At 53.3% G+C, this 19,265-nt stretch overlaps 1 protein-coding gene across 2 annotated transcripts in view; it reads left to right on the plus strand.

Moving 5' to 3' along the window:
* Positions 1–17,959, plus strand: part of ASAP3 (ArfGAP with SH3 domain, ankyrin repeat and PH domain 3) — a 44,284-nt gene extending 26,325 nt beyond the window's left edge. Inside the window, exons 6-25 of one of the 2 annotated variants that reach the window (XM_081307279.1) lie at positions 6,151–6,262; positions 6,471–6,556; positions 6,946–7,021; positions 7,168–7,254; positions 7,396–7,511; positions 8,383–8,452; positions 8,733–8,820; positions 9,966–10,014; positions 10,108–10,298; positions 10,379–10,512; positions 10,729–10,823; positions 11,059–11,236; positions 12,430–12,515; positions 12,654–12,769; positions 13,511–13,578; positions 13,668–13,775; positions 13,884–14,079; positions 14,847–15,069; positions 15,643–15,733; positions 16,637–17,959. In XM_081307279.1, the coding sequence (XP_081163405.1) occupies positions 6,151–6,262; positions 6,471–6,556; positions 6,946–7,021; positions 7,168–7,254; positions 7,396–7,511; positions 8,383–8,452; positions 8,733–8,820; positions 9,966–10,014; positions 10,108–10,298; positions 10,379–10,512; positions 10,729–10,823; positions 11,059–11,236; positions 12,430–12,515; positions 12,654–12,769; positions 13,511–13,578; positions 13,668–13,775; positions 13,884–14,079; positions 14,847–15,069; positions 15,643–15,733; positions 16,637–16,711 (2,245 nt within the window). In that variant the 3' untranslated portion in view covers positions 16,712–17,959. The remainder of the gene's footprint in view (positions 1–6,150; positions 6,263–6,470; positions 6,557–6,945; positions 7,022–7,167; positions 7,255–7,395; positions 7,512–8,382; positions 8,453–8,732; positions 8,821–9,965; positions 10,015–10,107; positions 10,299–10,378; positions 10,513–10,728; positions 10,824–11,058; positions 11,237–12,429; positions 12,516–12,653; positions 12,770–13,510; positions 13,579–13,667; positions 13,776–13,883; positions 14,080–14,846; positions 15,070–15,642; positions 15,734–16,636) is intronic. The other variant, XM_081307280.1, reaches the window with a different exon arrangement.
* The last annotated feature ends 1,306 nt before the right edge of the window (positions 17,960–19,265 follow it).

Here is a 19,265-nt window from a genome sequence, read left to right on the forward strand (position 1 = left end):
AACTTGAATCTTCCTAGGAAAGGACTGTGGTGGGGGGTATCTAATATTTCCCTGTTGTTTCTTTTTTCTCCCCCAAACCCATGCTGGGGATCAAACTCAGGCCCTCACACACCCTGGACAAGTGCTATACCAGTCTTTTTTGGTTTTGAAACAGGGTCTCACTAAGCTGCTTAGGACCTTTTTAAGTTGCTGTGACTGGCCTCCAACGCGGTTCTTCTGCCTCCTGAGCACCTGTGGCTATAGTACCAGGCCCAGATTGAATTTTTTTTTAAATAAGGGATGGTTAGCACTGTAATTTTATTATTTCAACAGGTAGTGTCTTTCAAGAAGAAACTATCAAAAAGCTAGAAAAATCCTTAGTTTTTTAGCCTGAAGTATTAACATTAACATTTTTCCATTTATTTTTCTATATCCAATTGAAGTATCTTTACAAAATTTAGGTCATAATAAGCAACTGTTTTTAATCTACTTTCTTCACTTGAAATACATCTTGACCCTCTCCTGCGTACTGCAGCTTCTCATACAGCGTCTCTTAGTGGGTGCAGGGTTTGCCAACGTGTGCATAACCAGGATGTATTCAGTCTGTCCATGATGGATTTAATCTGCTTATCATCTGGTAAGCATCCTTGGAGCTAAATATTTGCTCCCACCCATAATTACTTCTCTAGGCTCCATTCCAGGAGATAGATCCTGGAGCATTTATTGTTTTTCCAGCTCCCAGAGCTGGCCACGCCTCCTCCCTCCTCAGCTGCTCCAACCCCAGCTGTGGGTGTGGCTTTGGGGACCGAAGGGTGGAGGCTTGGCCCTCCCCAGTGGGCCTCACCCTGCCTGAGATGGGGCATGGCCATCTGCTCTTTTTAGAGGCCCAGGGACAGGTGGTGGGGTTGTAGGCTCCACTTGTCTTTACGATTTGCTATGGGATCATGTGGCCTCTTCTGAGTTATCTCAGCTTAGCCTTTCAGGGCCTCAATTACCAAGTGGAAAGAAGAATCTCTACCTGGCGGATCTCCCTCAAACACATCTTTTTTTACTATTTGTGTGTGTGTGTGTGGGGGGGGGTATCTGGAATTGAATCCAGGGGCGCTTTACCATGGAGCTCCATCCCCAGCCCTTTTATTTTTTATTTTGAGACAGGGTCTCACTAGTTGCTGAGGCAGGCTCCAAACTTGTGTTGCTCCTGCCTCAGCCTACTACGCAGCTGGGATTATAGACGTTCCCCACCACACCTGGCTGCTTTTACTAGCTTTCTATATTGAGCTTTCCCGTAAGATTTCAATTTTAAAAAGACTTCATTTAGGGCTGGGGACGTGGCTCAAGCAGTAGCGCACTCGCCTGGCATGCGTGCGGCCCGGGTTCGAGCCTCAGCACCACATACCAACAAAGATGTTGTGTCCGCCGAGAACTAAAAAATAAAAAAATATTAAAAATTCTCTCTCTCTCTCTCTCTCTCTCTCTCTCCTCTCTCACTCTCTCTAAAAAAAAAAAAAAAAAAAAAAAAAGACTTCATTTAGTTGATGGAAAAAGGGGCTTGGCTAGGGTGATTCAGTGAGTTATTGACAGGTCCTGCATTGGGACCCAGGGCTACCTGGTCCCCTGGCTTCTGTCACAGAGCCACAGTTTGAATGACATTTCCTGACACAGGTGACTGTCCACCTTCCTTTTCATGGGAGGTTCCAAGGTTAGTCAGTTATTAGTGAGCTGTATAATTCCAGCACATTCTCACCAGACCAGCCTGGGCACCAGCTGGAGGGGCCCAGGGCATATAGCATTTGTAAAATACCCTGGAACCTCACCCCAGGCTCTTCAGACAGGAAGAGGTTCCATTTCTCCCAGGGATGCTGGGAAAGGTGTCTTTTTTATATATATTTATTTTTTAGGTGTAGATGGACCAACACAATGCCTTTATTTTTATGTGGTGCTGAGGATAGAACCCGGGTCCCGCCTGTGCGAGGCGAGTGCTCTATCGCTGAGCCACAATCCCAGCCCTGGGAAAGGTGTCTTGGCCTGTGCAAGGCCAGGAACATCCTGTGTTCCCTGTACAGGTGTGTTTCCTGGGCTGTGAAGCAGTGGAGGTCAGACAGGCACGGTGCCCATAAAGCACCCAGAACTTCTAGTCATCAAACATTCACTGACAGTCCCTCTGAGCCTGAGCTGGCTCCTGACAACACAGGAGGGGCCCTAGAGCCTGGAGCCCAGACATCTGTCCCTAGCACGTCCCATGACCAGTTTGTGGCCTTGAGCAAGTTATTTCCCTTCTCTGGGTCTCAGCTTTGTCTTTGTAAAATGGTTTCTCACTGTGGCCTCTCACAAAAGATGGTGTGACTGTCACCAGGTGGCAGTGGGAAGAAGACCAGGAAGGAAGGAATAACAAAGCTGAGCCACAGTGCTGGTCACCAGTGCTGCGCCTAAGGCTCTAGCATCAGAGAGACAGGGTTCAAATCCTGCCTCCACCACTGAAGGGCCTCGGGACTTGAACAAGTGACTTACCACCTTAGCCTCAGGCTCCCCTATAAAATGGGGTGATGAGCCCTATTACATGGGTTACCACTTCAGTTTGTCAATGGCCTTGCAGAGTGCCTGGTATGAAATTAGTGCTTAAAAATAATTAGTATGCCAGGCATGGTGGCACACACCTGTAATCCCAGTGGCTGAGGAGGCTGAGGCAGGAGGATCTCATTAGCAAGGCCCTAAGCAACTTAGTGAGACTCTTGTGTTAAAATAAAAAATAAAAAGGGTTGGGGTTGTAGCTCAGTAGTAAAGCGCTCCTAGGTTCAATCCCCAGTACAAAAAAAGAAAAAAGAAAAAAAGAAAAGAAATAACAATAAAACTTTGTACCTCTAATTCTTATTAAGAGCTTCCTTGGGCTGGGGATGTGGCTCAAGCGCGCTCGCCTAGCGTGCGTGCGGCCCGGGTTTGATCCTCAGCACTACATACAAACGAAGATGTTGTGTCCACCGAGAACTAAGAAAAAATAAATAAATGTTAAAATTCTCTCTCTCTCTGTCCCCCTCTCTCTCTCACTCTCTCTTTAAAAAAAAAAAAAAAAAAAAAAAGAGCTTCCTTTGTGCCCGGGATGGGCATAAGCTGTTGGCCTCTGTTATCAGATCTCCTCCCCTGGCTGGGAAAGGTGCTGTTGCTACCCTCAGATTTATGGGCCAATGGGGAGGAAAATACGACACCACAGATTTGTAAGACAAGATTAGAAAGGGCTCGGTAAATGACTAAAGTGCAAGGTGACAGTGGCACCGCGAGGGTCTCTGCACAGAGGTAGTAAAGAAAACAGGTGACTTTGTTTGGATGGTGGGAAGGGGTGGCCCAGGGAAGCTGGCTCGAGGTGGTGTTGGGTTGGCAGCTGCGTGATCCGTTTCGAGAACCCTCCTTTTCCTTTCTCCTTGCACCCTCGTGCCTGTCCCCACCCTGGCTTGGCCCCAGACGCCCCTCTGCCATCATCTCTGTCCTAGGGCCTCATAACTGGCATCCTAACACTTTTCACTCTTGACTTCTCATTCCTTCTGCTGCAACTCCTCTGAGAGGAAATTAAAATACTCCTAATGTTTGAAGTGTTTAGAAAATATAGTGACCCTTCAAGGACCGGGAGGGAACGGGGGTCATTATTCTGGAGAGCTGGGTGGAAGCAATCCCCCAACTATTGATTTAAGGTGTGTCAGGTCGTCTCAGGATCCCAGTCAAATGTTATAGGGAAGACCTCTGTGAATTTCCCCAGCCGAGGCTGAAGGATAGAACTGTAATTGACAAAGCCATGCACAATACTTTACAGTTTATCTTCATCCTGAACAAAGTAGTTCCATCTTTTAATCTCTACTAGAGGGAAGGGAAGGGAGGAGGGAAAGAGAAGGAAAGGAGGAAAAGACCCTATGCTAAAAAAAAAAAAAAATCTGTCTACAAGGAATCACCATGGGGGCTGGGGGTACAGCCCAGTGATAGAGATGTGCTTAGCATGCAAGAGGCCCTCAGCTTGATGTCCAGCAAGAGACTCACAGACAAATAAAAAAGTAAAAGGAACCACCAATAGTTGTTACTCTAATGTCATCATTGCCCTCACTAGCATCATCGTAATCCTGCCATTGTTGAGGGCTTACCGTGTGCCAGAACCACACTCCATGTTTCCCATGCATCACAGCCAAGCACTAGGTGTCATTATTTTCTTTTTCAAAAAGAGGAAACTGAAGCTTAGATTTTATAAAACTTGAGTGTGTGAAGGAGCTGCTGTTTATATCCAAGCACACATTTCTAACACTGTACTTACTGGGGCTTGTTTTTTATCCTCTTAACTCTGGAGCTGATAGTTTCCATGTCAGGATATGTGATATTTGGCCTTTTTAACAACTGCATAGTATTCCTATATATAGATATACCATAATTTTTCTAACCACTTCCTGTTGATCAACAGTTAGCTCATTTTTCCTTTTTCAGTATTGAAAGACATGACAATAGTCTACCCTGGGAGATTGTCCTCCCAACCAAGCTGTGGACTGTTGTGCCCTCCTTGGCCAGTCACCAGGCACCTTGTAGCTAACATGCTGTGGATCAGCCATTGCTTCCCCTTTCTGCCGCTCATCTTCGCCTGACCCCCAGCCCCACCCCCACTCCACCCTCTGTGAACTCCCACTTGGGGTATTGTATCTTTAGGAAAATGGAAAATAACTCCTTCCAGTGTGAGGATTAGAAGCCCTGCTCTGGAGCAGGGGTTTCCACCCAGGACCACATCCTAGTGGGAACATTGGCCAGGTCAGGAGTCAGGTCTGGCTGTCTTGCTGCCAGGGCCGGTGGTGGCCAGTGAGTAGAGGTCAGGGGTGCTGCTGAACACACAGCCCACCAGACAGCCCCCGTGGAGAAATGAATTCTCTGGCAAAACCATCTGTAGGTCCAGGATCCAGAAACAGCCCTACAGCTCTCCAGGTTCAGATCCTGTGTCCAAACACTACCTCGGGAAGGCCAGAGGGACCCGAGATCCAGTGCGGACCCCTGTTCCTCAGCTTCCATACAGGAAGGCCTAAACAGTGGCCGCTGGGTCCTCTGTGTGCCAGTTCCCTGAGTACAGAGGATCTCCATTTTCCAGATGAGATTGAGACTCAGAGAGGAAAGTCATGCAGTTGACAAGCAGCCGGGCCCGCCTCCTCTGCTTGGGCTGGTGCCTCGGGAGCAGAATCATTAGCCGGACGTCTGCTTTCCATGGAATTCCTGGTCACATGCACCCAGCCTGAGAGGTGGCTGTTGGTGGGTGTCTGATGGGCGTGGCATTTTTAGGAACCCACTCACACACCTCCCCCATCCCCAAACAGGGAAAATGGCCCGCCCTGGGGACCCACAGGTTGCCCAGGATGGGAAGCACTATCTGACTCCACTTAATGAGAAAAGAACAAAGGTGGTTTTTGGTTTGTTGTTTTGGATGCTGGGGATGGAACCCAGGGCCTCGCGCATGCTGGGCAAATGCTGTACCACTGAGCTGCACCCCAGCCCAGGACAACGGTTTTCTAAGCTTTAAATGGGAAGCTGAAAAGACACAAAAGAATGAAGGTACTTTGTGGTCATCTCACCTACAAAATCCTAAATGCCTTCCAGCTGATCAGAATCGGTCACCCAGGTCCCACCTGGTCTTCATCTCCGCCTCTCAACTCTGGCCCAGAAGCCTTTAGACCTTGCCCATTGCTCTTGGCTGAAGACCAAATCTCAATGAGTCTGAAGCAGGCCCTGGAGGGTCTGGCCCTTCATCACCTCAGCCAGCACCCCTTCCCTGTCCCTCTCCAGGAGCCCCCGAGCTCTCCTGCCTTGGGCCACCATGACCCCGTCCCCCTGCCCAGCCCTAGTTCCTCCGAGCTCAGCTCCGGCTTCAGATCCCAGCACAAGCATTACTTTCTTAGCAGCCAGGACAAGATCTGCTCCCCCGCTGCGCTTGCCTGTCACTCTGCTGTGATTTGGTTGTGTCTTTCTCCCCTGCCACCCTCTGGAGTCCTGGAGTCTCCCTCGCCCTCTGTTGTCCCCGGCCTCAGCACCCAGCAAGCACAGAGAAGGTCCTCAGGCTCTGCGCGGCCCCCTTGCTCCTGTGTGTGAGGGGCAGAAAGTAGGCCGGAGGGATGGCGGATTGTGAGGCTGTAGAGTCATTCAGGCCTCTCTTCCCTTATGGCCCAGGGCCAGGCTGGAGAAGGAGCGAGATCGGGCCAGGGTGACAGGAGGTAGCCCAGGGGAGGTGACCCAGGACACACAGCGGGAGCGACGTGTCTTCCAGCTGCACATGTGTGAGGTAAGGGGACAGGGTGTCTTCCTGGCTGCCTTTCCTGACCTCCAGGGCCCAGTCACAGGCCCAGCTCAGGTCCTGTCTAAATGGCCTGTGGGGTATCATCAAGGCTTAGTCATGGCCAAGAGGATTAGCTTGGGGTGGGGGCTGCTGCCCTTGTCCTCAGGATCCAGCCTGGGTTCACGTCACACACCCTTGATCCCCCTCCCCTCAGTACCTGCTCAAAGCTGGGGAGAGTCAGATGAAACAAGGCCCCGACTTCCTCCAGAGCCTCATCAAGTTCTTCCACGCCCAGCACAAGTAGGTACCCCCAACCCCACCCCAGCCCTGCAGGTCACAGCAAGGCCTCTCCAGGGTCTCCATATCTGGACCTCACTGGCAGCATTTCCTCAGCTCGTCTTGGAGTGCCACCATGTGTCAGGCACTAGGGACTTCACACACACATGGTCTCACTGGGTCCCCAACACCCCAGTGAGCAGATGTAGTGATTGTCCCCATTTTGTAAAAGAAACCTAAGCTCAAGATGGCACAGCTAGTTAGTGGGATCTGAAGCCAGACCCCTGCCTCTGCGTGTCTGCTCTTGACCATCAGCTCCCACGCCCTGTGGTCCCTGAGCACCTTCCTCCACATGTCTGGCTTCATTTTCAATTTCTTCTCTCTGGATCCCTGTTTGGCCTCTGGCAAACTAGCTTTTTCCAAGATGGCTGGAAGGCAGCTCAGAGCCTGTCTCCCTTCATCGAGAAGCTGGCAGCCTCCGTACATGCAGTAAGTCGGGTCTCACCCTTGGGCACGTAGCCAAGCCCCCTGTCCTTGGGGAAAATCTGCCTGTAAGGGAGGCACTGCCCTGCTGCTCTGGCATCTGGGCTCTGGCTGGTGATGGCCTCCGTCCTCCGTCCTCCTCTGTCCCACAGCTGCGTCAAGCCCAGGAGGAGGAGCTACAGAAGTTGGCCCAGCTCCGGGACTCCCTCCGAGGGACCCTGCAGCTGGAGAACAGAGAGGTCAGTCCCTGAACCATCCCGAAAGGAATGCCCTCCTCCAGGCCCACCACGGAGGGAGGGAGAGGGAAGACCCCCTAATGAGCCCCTGCAGAATGGGGTCATCCCTCCCAGAGGTCCTGAGGTCTCCTCTGCATGTCTGAGGGACAGGAGCACCTGAGCCGGAAGAACTCGGGGGGCGGCTACAGCATTCACCAGCACCAAGGCAACAAGCAGTTTGGGACCGAGAAAGTGGGCTTTCTGTATAAGAAGAGCGATGGGTAAGTGTCTCCAAGAGCTTACAACCTACCCAAAGGCTCAGCCTAGGAAGTGACAGGGTTACGGAAACTGCCCACAGGGACCGTATCGTTTGTTAAGACCTAGAGGGTTCCAGGACCCTCCACTCTGTGTGCAGAATCATCAAAGGGCAGCTGCTAAAGGTCACTGGTTCTTAACTCGAAGAACAGCAGCAGTGAACACTGAGCACTTACTGTGCTCTCATCCTTAATCTCTACACTGTACTGAATATGCCCAAAATGAAAGTGTTGACTGTGCCCTGCTCCCTGGTGCCAAAGAAGCAAAAAGTGTGAAACACAAAGGCCTTTATGGAGTGTATTCACATTTCTGCTTACTAATCAGTTTTTATCCAAAATGAAAAACTCTGGAAGAAACCAGGGAATATTGAACTCTGAAGGAGAAGTGTTAAGTAGCTTTGAAGCATGGATTTGTTTATTTCTGGGGTTTTGTATTTATCTTGCTTAGTGTGACCACAATTCATCTGTGGTGGTCGAGATCCTGTGCCTCCTCTCAGACTGGGCACTCCCTGAGGTGTGAGAGGTGTCCAGCCACATCATCCCCTTTTAGAATAAGGATTCACAGAGAGCAGAGCCCTTCCTCCATCTCACAGGAGCTTTCTGAGGGCAGGACTGGGTCTCCTCCATCAGAAGGGGACCCATGGAGGTTTGGTAGCGTGCTTGCCTAGCATGGACAAGGCCCTGGGTTCAATCCCCAGCACCCCCACACACACACACACAGTGGGGGAACCCATAGAATGAAGAGTAAGGATCAGAAGAGGGAAGAGAAAGAGATGTGGTGAGAGGTCACAGGGGTGATGAGGCTTGGTCCCTGTCTTTCTATCCCTCTGGCCCTCAGGATTCGAAGAGTCTGGCAGAAGAGGAAGTGTGGAGTCAAGTATGGCTGCCTGACCATCTCACACAGCACTGTGAGGCTCCCCCTGGTGTTCTGGGCAGGCAGATGATCCTCCAAGATTGGCTCCCAAAACTGGATCAGGGAACTGGAGACCCCTCATAGAAGAAAGTGTGGGACCTAGAGCCCCCAGCTTAGCCATGATTTACAGTCCTCACCCTTGAGATTCTGGGAGAGGGGAGACATAACTGGGACAGGATCATCATGCCCATTTAACAGATTGGGAAGCTGAGGCCTCAGGAGTTCTGGAGGTCCATAGGGTAGATTGTACATCCTTCACCCCCAAAATGCTGCAGATAAACCGGCCCCCAGTGAAGCTGACCCTGCTGACGTGCCAAGTGAGGCCAAACCCTGAGGAGAAAAGGTGCTTCCATCTGGTGACCCGTGAGTGTCCCCTGCCTCCTGCCTCCTCCCCACAACTGCCCAGGGCTTCTCACAGAGGTTGGTGGGATCTGTGCATTCCTGTTGTGGAGTGGCTGCTGCCCCAGGCCTAGAACCCCACAGGACCTGGCTCCGTTCTAGCAGCTTCACCTCCCATCACGTCCAGCATTAAAATGAACCCCTTTTCATGGTAAACGTGATCATCAGGTGATGCATATTTGCATGGCTTTGGGTGATCTGGCTTTCCAAACTGTTATTTATTTAAATTTTCACTTCTCCTTTGGAGCGCTTTATGTGAGGTGGGTAAGGCCGAGAAAGACCTGGTCAGGGAGTCCTCTCCAGCAGGGATGTGAGGGGGCTCCCGGGACTGTGGCCTGGGGGGCGTGTCCAGAGAGAGTGAAACACAGAGTTCCATGGAGGACTCGGAGGGGACAGGCCTGCCCTGCCATGGGGAACCAGGAAGGGCTGCTGGGAGGAGAGAGCATTTTAATTTAGCCTTAAAGGACATAGAGCATATAGGGTTTGGGGGTGGGGTGGCCTTCAGGAGGCAGGATTGCCACCATGATAGACATGGAAGTAGGAGCCAGGCTGGCCAGAGTGGAGGGTTCACAGAGGAGTTGTGGGTGATGGGCCTGGGAATGCCATTTTAAAGGTTCAAACCTTATTCCCTGGCGGTAGGGAGCCGTGGGGGTCTTAGAGTCTTAGGCACAAGGATGGGAGCTGGTAAAAACTGGGTGAGGGGAGGATGTGGAAAGCGGGGAGACTAGGCAAGAGGCTGAGAGCCTAATGGGGTGATGGCAGTAGGTTTAGAGGGGACCCTGCCCAGGCTTGGGGATGGGGGTTGGGCACTGTGCCCTGACTCGGGAACCTGGGCTTTCCACAGAGGCAGGCTCCTTGGAATACTACTTTGGAGGTTGCTGAGGCTGGCTTTGAACTGGCAATCCTCCTGTCTCAGCCTCCCCAGCCGCTGGGATTATAGGCGTGAGCCACTGCCCCCGCAGCCTTCCGCTGTCACACCCTTCTAGTTTGGGAGGACCAACATGGCAGAGAAGAAGGGTCCATCTGGTCTCAGTGGTTTGGGTGGGGCTCCCAGCCTGGGGAAAACCAGCAGGATTTCTGCGGGCCTGACGCCCCTTCTCTCCCGACAGACAACCGGACATACCACTTCCAGGCAGAGGACGAGCACGAGTGTGAGGCGTGAGTGCCCCGTGGGCCAGCCTTGCGGTGGGGCAGGGAGCCTGGTCCTTTCCCGCCTCCCAGCCCCGCCGCCCGCTCGCTCCATCTGCGCAGGTGGGTGTCGGTGCTGCAGAACAGCAAGGACGAAGCCTTGAGCAGCGCCTTCCTCGGGGAACCCAGCAGCGGCCCGGCGTCCTGGGTGGGTGCGGGGCTGGACGGGGAGTCCCAGGACCTCACCAAGCTGCTCATCGCCGAGGTGAAGAGCCGGCCCGGGAACGGCCAGTGTTGCGACTGCGGGGCTGCAGGTGAGCTGGTGCTGCCCGGCCAGGAGGGGCGGGTGGGGAGGGGACCCGCGCCCGCCGGCTGGAGCTACGCCCCTTTGCAGACCCCACGTGGCTCAGCACCAACCTGGGCGTGCTCACCTGCATCCAGTGCTCCGGCGTCCACCGCGAGCTGGGCGTGCGTTTCTCCCGCATGCAGTCGCTCACCTTGGACCTGCTGGGCCCGTCAGAGTTGCTGGTGAGGACCGGGCGGGACCCGAGGGAAGGTTGGGGGTGTGGTTCGGCCGGGGGCGGGGCTGGGCCCAGATAGGCTAGATCCGTAGGAGCCGGGGGCGGGGCCTGGGTGAGCCGCGCGACAGAGCGCCAGGACTTCTGGAAGCTTACCCTTCCCAGGGACGTTGTCCTAACCACCGAGTTTTACACCCCCACCCCCAACACACACCTCTAACCCCAGCTGGCCTTGAACATCGGAAACACGCGCTTCAATGAGGTTATGGAGGCCCAGCTGCCCTCACACGGCGGTCCTAAACCCTCAGCCGAGAGTGACATGTAAGGAGCTGCTCCCAGGGAAGGACCTCATGACTGGAGGATTCTACCTCTCCAGCCCCCAGAGTCTCAGAGGGATCCGGGGTCAGACGTCTAGGGAGAGGGGAACCTCAGGTCTGGGGAGTCTCCAGGGCATGGTTCTGGGGAACTGGACACTTGCATCCCCAGCGGGCTGGTTCCAGGGGTCCTTTAGGTGGAAATAGGCTCTTGCTCTGAGAACCTGTAGTTGTTTTGGTAGGAATGCCCGCAGGGACTACATCGTGGCCAAGTATGTGGAACATAGATTTGCGCGACGGTCCACACCTGAGCCCCAGAGACTCTGGACAGCCATTTGCAACAGGGACCTCCTGGCGGTATTGGAGGCCTTTGCCAACGGACAGGACTTTGGACAGCCTCTGCCAGGGCCTGACGGGCAGGTGTGATCCCACCCCCACCCCACGGAGGGCCCCTTATAACCCAGCTGTCACTCCCCTGTGCCTTTCTGGGCCAGCTGCTCAGTTCTCACCATCCCTGAGTCAGTGTGCATGCCTCCAGTCAAGCAGACCTGAGCCAGAAGTCTAGCTATTACTCCTCTTAGCTATGTGACCCAGGGCAGGTTACTTAACCTCTCTGAGCCTTATTTCCTTATCCATAAAATGGGTTAAGAATAGCACCCACAGAGCCCGGCATGGTGGTACACACCTATAATCCCAGTGGCTTAGGAAACTGAGGCAGGAGAATTGCAAGCTCAAGGCCAGCCTCAGCAATTTAGTGAGACCCTAAGCAACTTAGCAAGACCCTGTCTCAAAATAAAAAATAAAAACAGGGCTGGGGATGGTTAAGCAACCCTGGGTTCAATCCCTGGTTAAAAAAAGAAGTGGCTGGGGATAGCTCAGTTGGTAGAGTGCTTGCCTCACATGTACAAGGCCCTGGGTTCAATCCCCAGCACCAAAAAAAGAAGAAGAAGAAGAAGAGAGAGGGAGGGAGAGAATAGCACCTACAGGGTTGAATAGTCTTGGAATTGGGCAAGGGTAGGTCAGATTAGACACTGCCTGACTATTCCAGTGATATGGAATAGTCAGGGAGAGGGGATATCCCAGGCCCTGGAAAGGTTAAGTCAGCGGGGATTGCTGCTGATTGGACACTGGTGATTGGCTGTCGTGGACTAGGTGTGTAGCTCAGTGCTAGAGTGCATACTTAGCACAAAGGAAGGCCCTGGGTTCAGCCCCAGATGGCACCACCAAAACAACAAAGAGACTGGGGCTCTTTGAGCCATCATCTGATATCCGTTGGGCACCAGTGGGCAGCAGGGTGCAGCAGTTCAGCGATGCCAGCCGCGGCAGGGTGTGAGGCTGCATAGGTTTCCATGGGGAAACGGGGGCAGAGAGGAGCCTGGAGCCAGAACCCAGCTTGGGAAACTCCTTCCTTTGAGGACAGAAGAGGAAGAGCCATGAAGGAAACACTGAGGGGGCGGTTGGCCCTTGCCCCTCTCCCCACACGCATGGTTCTGTCCGTTGGGTCTTGTCTCTCGGGTTCTGCCAGCTTCTTATCTAGCAGCAGGGGTCCAAGAGGGCAGCGCTGGGCTGGGGGCAGGTGACCTGGGGAAACTCAGGTGTGGGCATGTGTTCAGGTGCCCGGAGAGCTTGCCCTGCACTTGGCTATCAAAGTAGCCAGCCAGGCCTCCCTGCCCCTGGTGGACTTCATCATCCAGAACGGGTGAGAACCTGCTGCCCTCAGCCCCTCCTTGCACTGCCCGCTTTCCCGCCCCCATCTCCTGGTCTCCTCTTTTCCTTTCCCCTAACCTTTACCCTCCCAACTGGGTTCCCCTCCTTGCCCCCTGAACCCCTCCCCCAGTGGTCACCTGGATGCCAAGGCTGAGGACGGGAACACTGCCCTGCACTGCGCGGCGATCCACGGCCAGGCCGACTGCATCAAGCTGCTGCTGAGAGGGAGAGCAGCTGTGGGCACAGGTGCGACCAGGGACACCTCCTCCCGCAGAGCCCATCCCAGCTCCTGGCTACGGCTTCCTGCCTCTCAAGCATGGGCTTTGCAGACACACTTGGGTGCTAACCTGGCTTGCTTCTGACTGCCTCTGTGACCTAGGGCGGGTGTCACTCATCTTTTGAACTTCAGCCTCCTCATCTGTAAAATGGGAGTAACACCACTGATGTGGCAGCCCTGCCAAAGGGGAAAAATTAAGTAACATTTCTGAAAGTATCTATCAAAATAAATATAGCCAAATCTGGGTGATAGTGACTGTAATAGCTACTGCTTACTAATATGCCTGCACTGACTTATACCTGTCAATTAATTTAATTCTTACAATAACCTGGTCAGATACTTTCAAGTGTTATATTCATTTAAGACAGTTAAGGCCCAGAGAGGTTAAATGTCTTGCTTAATCTCACATAGCTACAAAGTTTTGAGGCCAGGATTCAAAGCCAAACATTCTTTTTTTTTTTTTTTTTTTTTTTTTGAGAGAGAGAATTTTTTAATATTTATTTCTTTTAGTTCTCGGCGGACACAACATCTTTGTTTGTATGTGGTGCTGAGGATCGAACCCGGGCCACACGCATGCCAGGCGAGCGCGCTAGCGCTTGAGCCACATCCCCAGCCCCAAAGCCAAACATTCTAATTCCAGAGGCCCATCTTAACCTAAGTTGTAATGTCTCCTTGGCCCTGACCATGACCCTGACTTTACCCCTTCACAGTGAACGAGGCTGGAGAGACAGCTCTGGATGTGGCCAGGAAGAAGCAGCACAAGGAGTGTGAGGAGCTGGTGAGTGAGAGGGTGGGGCTGCCCTCTGACCTTTCTCCTTCCTTGCTGGGCCCCTGGCCTCTGAACTGGCGGGCCTTTTTCTCTGGCAGCTGGATCAGGCCCAGGCTGGGACTCTCACCTTCCCTCTGCATGTAGACTACCCCTGGGGAATGTCTATGGAGCCTGGCTCTGACAGCGAGGAGGACGAGGAAGAGAAGGTGGGTGTCAGCCCCTGTCGCAGCCTCTAGGTGGCGGAAGGAAAGCCAGAGTGGGCCTGGTGTGGGAGGGCAGGCTGAACTGGGGAAACAGCTGTCCTCGCCCCACAGCGCTGCCCTCTGAAGCCCCCAGCCCAAGCCCGCTGGGCCAGTGGCAGGCTGGACATCAGCAACAAGACCTATGAGACCTTCACCAGCCTAGGACCAGCCACCCAGCAGAGCCAGAGTGAAGACTGTCCCCCACCCTTGCCCATCAAAAGCTCTTCTCGGACAACAGTCCAAGGACGTGCAGGACATGCCAACGGAGGTATAGTTGGCTGCTCAGAAAAGTCCTCACCATACCATTTATCGAGGTCCTCTGTATGCTGGGACCCTGAACTGAGAGTGCCACCAGTCCACATCACGCTCACAGTCACCTCTCTTTAGAGGTTATCCTCCTCCGAGAGGTTAAGTAATATGCTTAAGTTTCCACAGCTAATAAGCCTCTGGTGTGGAGTTCAAACCCAGGTCTGTCTTATTCCAAATTCCTCGGCACTCCACTTAAATAAAAAAGAAAGACAGGAGTTTTTTGAAGCATCTACTGAGTCTTGAGTCCCTTGAGGGCTTCTGGGACACCTCTAGTGAGGAGATAAAAACTGAAATACAGTTGATGGTATTACAAGGCTCAATGTGATAAGATTCAAAGCCTTAATCTCAGGAAGACAGGGACTTGGGCTCTTCGTGCATGTGCCTGTGCTTGGGAACAGAGGTTGAATGACTAGAGTGGGCTTGTCCTGGAAGGTCCATCCAGAGGTGGGAGCGGGCAGGTCCTGCTGGGAATGAGTGGTCAGGGCTGGGAGCTGAACTGAGGGATGGACAGGAGAGGCCAGGCTGAGGGGAAGGGGGAGCAGGAGCAGGACGGCAAGCGGCCGGGAGGCCAGCTGCTGCTGTGAACAGATGTGCAGCTGGAGAAGGTGGAGAGGAAGAGGGGGCTGGGAGCTGGGAGGGAACCAAGGCCAATCCTAGAGGTCAAAGGCCGCTTTGAAAGACAGCAGAGGGAATGATAAAAATGGGGTCTGTCATTTCTGGTTCCAGATCCTGAAGTCCCCAGCCTGAGTTCAGAGCCCCCCGAGGCCTCTGAGAACCTGGGCAGTCTAGCCACCTCCTCCTCCAGCCTCACAAGCCCCATGGAGCCTAGGGGAGCCAGTCAAGGCCTACTCAGCTCGGAGGAGGGCCTCCAGGAGACCTTGGGCACCTCCCGACCCAGCCTGGCACCTGGAGCCACCCCTGTAGAGGTGTATCTCCCCGTCCGATTCAGGTGGGTGAGGGCCCAGCTGTGGCAACTAGGCAAGTCTCCTGATGTCTCTGATCACCCATTTGTTTCCCCACCTCTAAAAAGCACCTCCCTCAAGACTGGGCCACATCCTAGCTCTGGGTCCCATGCCCTAGGTGGGGATTCTAGACCTTGGGCTTAGGGGTGTGGCCCCCTGCCCCCAGGTTAGCCTGCAGAGCTGGGGAGGAGCCTGGGACGGACCTTGGTGCTGAGGCTGGAGGAAAGAAGGCTCAGCCCCACCTGTGTGGCTCATTCAGAGACTCTGAGTGGGGTCCTTACTCTGTCCGCAGTTGTAACCCAGAACCCAATCCTCTCCCTTCTCACAAACCCTTTCTAGCAGGAGTTTGGGCAAACCGATGTGGTGATATCCTCAGAGCCCTCTGGGGGTCATCTCCAGGCCTCTGGGACCTATCATGGACCCAGACTAGGCAGCCTTGAGGACTCCATGCCCCCCATCCTAAGCCCCGGCCTCACTCACTCTCTTCCTGAGCCCTTTCTCCTCACTCAGAGGGGCTCTGGGCACCAAGGCAACCGGGGTGGTCTCTCCTTGCCTTCTAGTTCGGAGAGCACTCGCTCCTATCGGCGGGGAACCCGGAGCCTGGAAGATGGTCCCTCAGCCCGGCAGCCCGTGCCCAGAAGGAGCACACAGGTAGGAGCCCTGGGACTGTGTCTGAGGGCAGTGGGGGGGCCTGAGAGTCGGTCAGGAGCAGGTGTCGTGGGGTAGAAGTCTCTCCCCATGGCTGGGGCACGTGTGGATCCAGATGGCCACCTGGTGCAAGTCCCTGCCCTGGGGCTTTCCTTCCCACCCAGGCCCCGGGCTGCGTGTAGCTGCAGTGAGCCCAGGCCTCAAGAAGTGGAGGCAGCGAAGTGGAGGCCCAAGTTGTGTTGTTCCCCAAGGGAGGAGGAGCCAGGCCTCCTTCAGCGGGAGTAGGGCGGCTGCACACCTGGCCTCCGTCCATCTCTCCCCTTGTACCGGGGATTTCTAGAACCCGCATGGACTTCCAGATCCCAGGCATAGAGGGGTGTGACGGGAACAGGGAGAGAGCTAGAGCCTTAACCTGGCTTCTCCCTGCTGAGATCACCGAGTCTTCAGCAGTTACATATATTGAGTGGCACCTGCAGTGGGCAGAGACCAAAGCCCAGGGGAAGGTGGCCTCCTCCGTTCCTGGCTCCCCTGGATTCCCAGGGATGGCACTGGATGTCTGCGCTGGGCATGGGGGTTGGCAGGGCAGGAGCTGGCTCCCCTGGGGAGTCGTCATATTTTGTCCATCTGTCAGGTACCAGTATAAATCCGTGCTCCACTACTGCCCTGAGAGCCGGTAGCCGTCACCTGGCATTTAGTCTCTTGTGGCGTGTATGGTCGTAAGAGCTAAATGTTAGAGGAAAGTGGCTTTTTGGGGAAAGTTGCTTTATTTCTTTAAGCCTCAGTTTCACTGTGTGTAAAAATGGGAATAATTTAACCTCCTCACCATGGGGAAATCGTGAAGCTAAGTGTGATAATCACCTAGTACATGATAGAACCTAGATCTCGGTTCCATCTTTCTCTCCCCAGGTTGACTTCCCTGAAGGGGATGGCACAAAGACTGGGGTTCTCCCGGCAAGTTCTGTGCGCCTTTTGCAAGACTAGGGCCTTGCTGACCCCTGCATGGCCATATTGAACCCCAACGCTCAAGTGGAACTTGAGCACACAAAGTTCGAGAGTGAAGGCATCCATTCCCTTGGGTCCCGGCTCTCCATCCCTCGTGTCTCTGTGGATGGCCTTCCTCTTGCTGTGGACCATGTCCCTGCCAAGGAAGCTGTGCCCTTTATGATGGGGCTGAGATGGTCCTTTTCCTACTGTCTCATTGCCCTCCGTGGCCAGCCACCCAGAGGTTAGGTCTGAGTGCTCCTGAGCTCGGTTCAGACACAGAACTTTCGGTTCCCTGTCAGACAGGACGGTTTCTCCCATCAGCCCGGGGCGCCCTCGTTCACTTCCAGATCACGGACTCTGCTGGACCAGGGACTGTGTTCTCGCCATTCTTAGTCCAGTGTTCCTTTACTGAGTTCCAGCTCTGTGTCCAGGCCTGTGTGAGGCACTATGGATGCCACATGGGAAAGGCCAGGGTCCTTCCTATAGATATGGTCCCCAGTAGGGAAGCTGGTCTCAAGGACTGGCTTGGGAATGGGCAGGGCCAGGTTCCAGAGGATGGTTCTGGAATGAGGAGCAGGACGTGCTGTTGTCTGCTTTCCCATCTGACCATGACAGTTGTCTGTAGCTCATCTTTATTCTAGTTGGCCAGGGCCTATGCTGAACTGGCTGTTAAATAGACATTCTGAATGCCAGTCACGAGGGACAATCCAGCCTTCCCAGGGATCTCTAATGTCTTTCTCAGCCACGAAGTAGAACATGGCTCACCTGCTTTTGATAATCTCCATGACTTAGCAAGAGGAAAGGAACTGGGGTGATGGATCCCCACTTATCTCTTCTTTCTGTCAACTCAGGAGCCTGCCAGTCTTGGGTGAGAGGGGCTGAGAAAGGAGGCAGGAGAGGGATAGAGCAAAGTCTTCAAGGTCCTTCCCAGTGCCGGAAGTCCACCACTGCTCAGCCCCAGTTGGAAGCCGACTCTCTAAAGTCATCACCAACTGCTAACACCTCAGTTTTACAGCCATGGATACTGGGCCCTGGTGGGGATGGGCCAGGCCAAGCAGAGGAGACCAGAGGGCATCAAGGCCAGCAGCACAGCAGTCTGCAGGGAGGCTGGGTCACTTACCCAGGAGGTCTGACTGCTGTGTGGGCCCACAGAAACGGATTGCCTTCTGAGCCCCCCGTGTATGGCTCTGTTCATCTCAGACGTGTTATTGCATTCATCTCTAATAAAGGATTTGGAGGAGATAAGTTCCATTGATTTCATTTATGAGATCTGACTCTTGGGCCCTGGAATTCTTTCTCTGGATCCTGCGAGGGAGACAGCCTGGTGTGGAGCCGTGACTGCAGTGCCATCAGGGCCGGTTTTGCCCCAGGAGGTGTCTGGTATAGAGATTTTTTTTTTCCTTCTCCCCCCCCCCCCCCAACTGGAGGGTGCTACTGGCATCTAGTGGACTAAGGTCAGGGATGCTGTTAAACATGCCCATGTCTTAATTTGTTTAGTGTTTCTATGACAAAATACCAGAGACTGTACTTTCTAAAGTAGAGAGGTTTATTTGACTCACAATTCTGGTGGCTGGAGGGTCCAAACAGCATGGTGCCAGCACCCTGGCAGAGGCCCCCTGACCATGTCACAATATGGCAGGGAAAGGAATCAGCTGCATGCAGAAGATGCCAAGGTGTGGGGTAGCCTCACTTTTTTTTTTTTTTTAGTTGTTGATGGGCCTTTATCTTACTTATTTATATGTGGTGCTGAGAATCTAACCCAGTACCTCACACATGCTAGGCAAGCACTCTACCTCTGCACCACCACCCCAGCCCAGTAGCCTCCCTTTCTAACAATCCATTCTCTCAGGCACTCAGTCCAGGAGACCCGCATTAATCGCTTCCGAGGCAGTGACTCCATGACCTAATTACCTTCCATGAGGCCGCACCCTTAAAGCTTCACTACCCCTTAACATCGCCACGTTGGAGACCAGGCTTCCAGCATGTGAACCTTTTGGGGACACTGAAACCATGTCCAGACCATAGCCACACACCCGACAGTGAATTGTCCAGTCCAAGAGGTTAGTAGTGCCGAGGCTGTGAAGCCCTGGTGTGGAGAAAGCCCTGCACTGTCTTCTGGAGAGTCAAAGCTTTTGCCTTTGCCACGGGCCCCACCAGTCCCTTTTGCCCCCTGAGAAAAGGATTTAGGAGCAAGTATTTTATTTGTGAGGTGATTCCCAGAAACATAATGAGGGTATAGAGAAGTGAAACAGAGTTAAAAAAAAAAAACCCAAAAGACCCATATGTGGTGGTGTGTGCCTATATCCCAGCTACTTGGGAGGCTGAGGGGGGAAGATTGCAAAGTTAAGTATGAGGCCAACCTTGGCAACTTAGCAAGACCTGTTTGCAAAATAAATAAATAAATAAATTTAAAAAGGCAACAGCTAAGCATTCACATGTAATCCCGGTGACTCAGAAGCTGAGGCAGGAGGATTGCAAGTTTGAGGCCAACCTCAGCAACTTAGTAAGGCCCTAAGCAACTTAATGAAACCCTGTCTCCAAATAAGAAACA

Source organism: Spermophilus citellus, assembly GCF_964194105.1.
Source record: "Spermophilus citellus genome assembly, chromosome: 9".
NCBI classification, from domain to species: domain Eukaryota; kingdom Metazoa; phylum Chordata; class Mammalia; order Rodentia; family Sciuridae; genus Spermophilus; species Spermophilus citellus.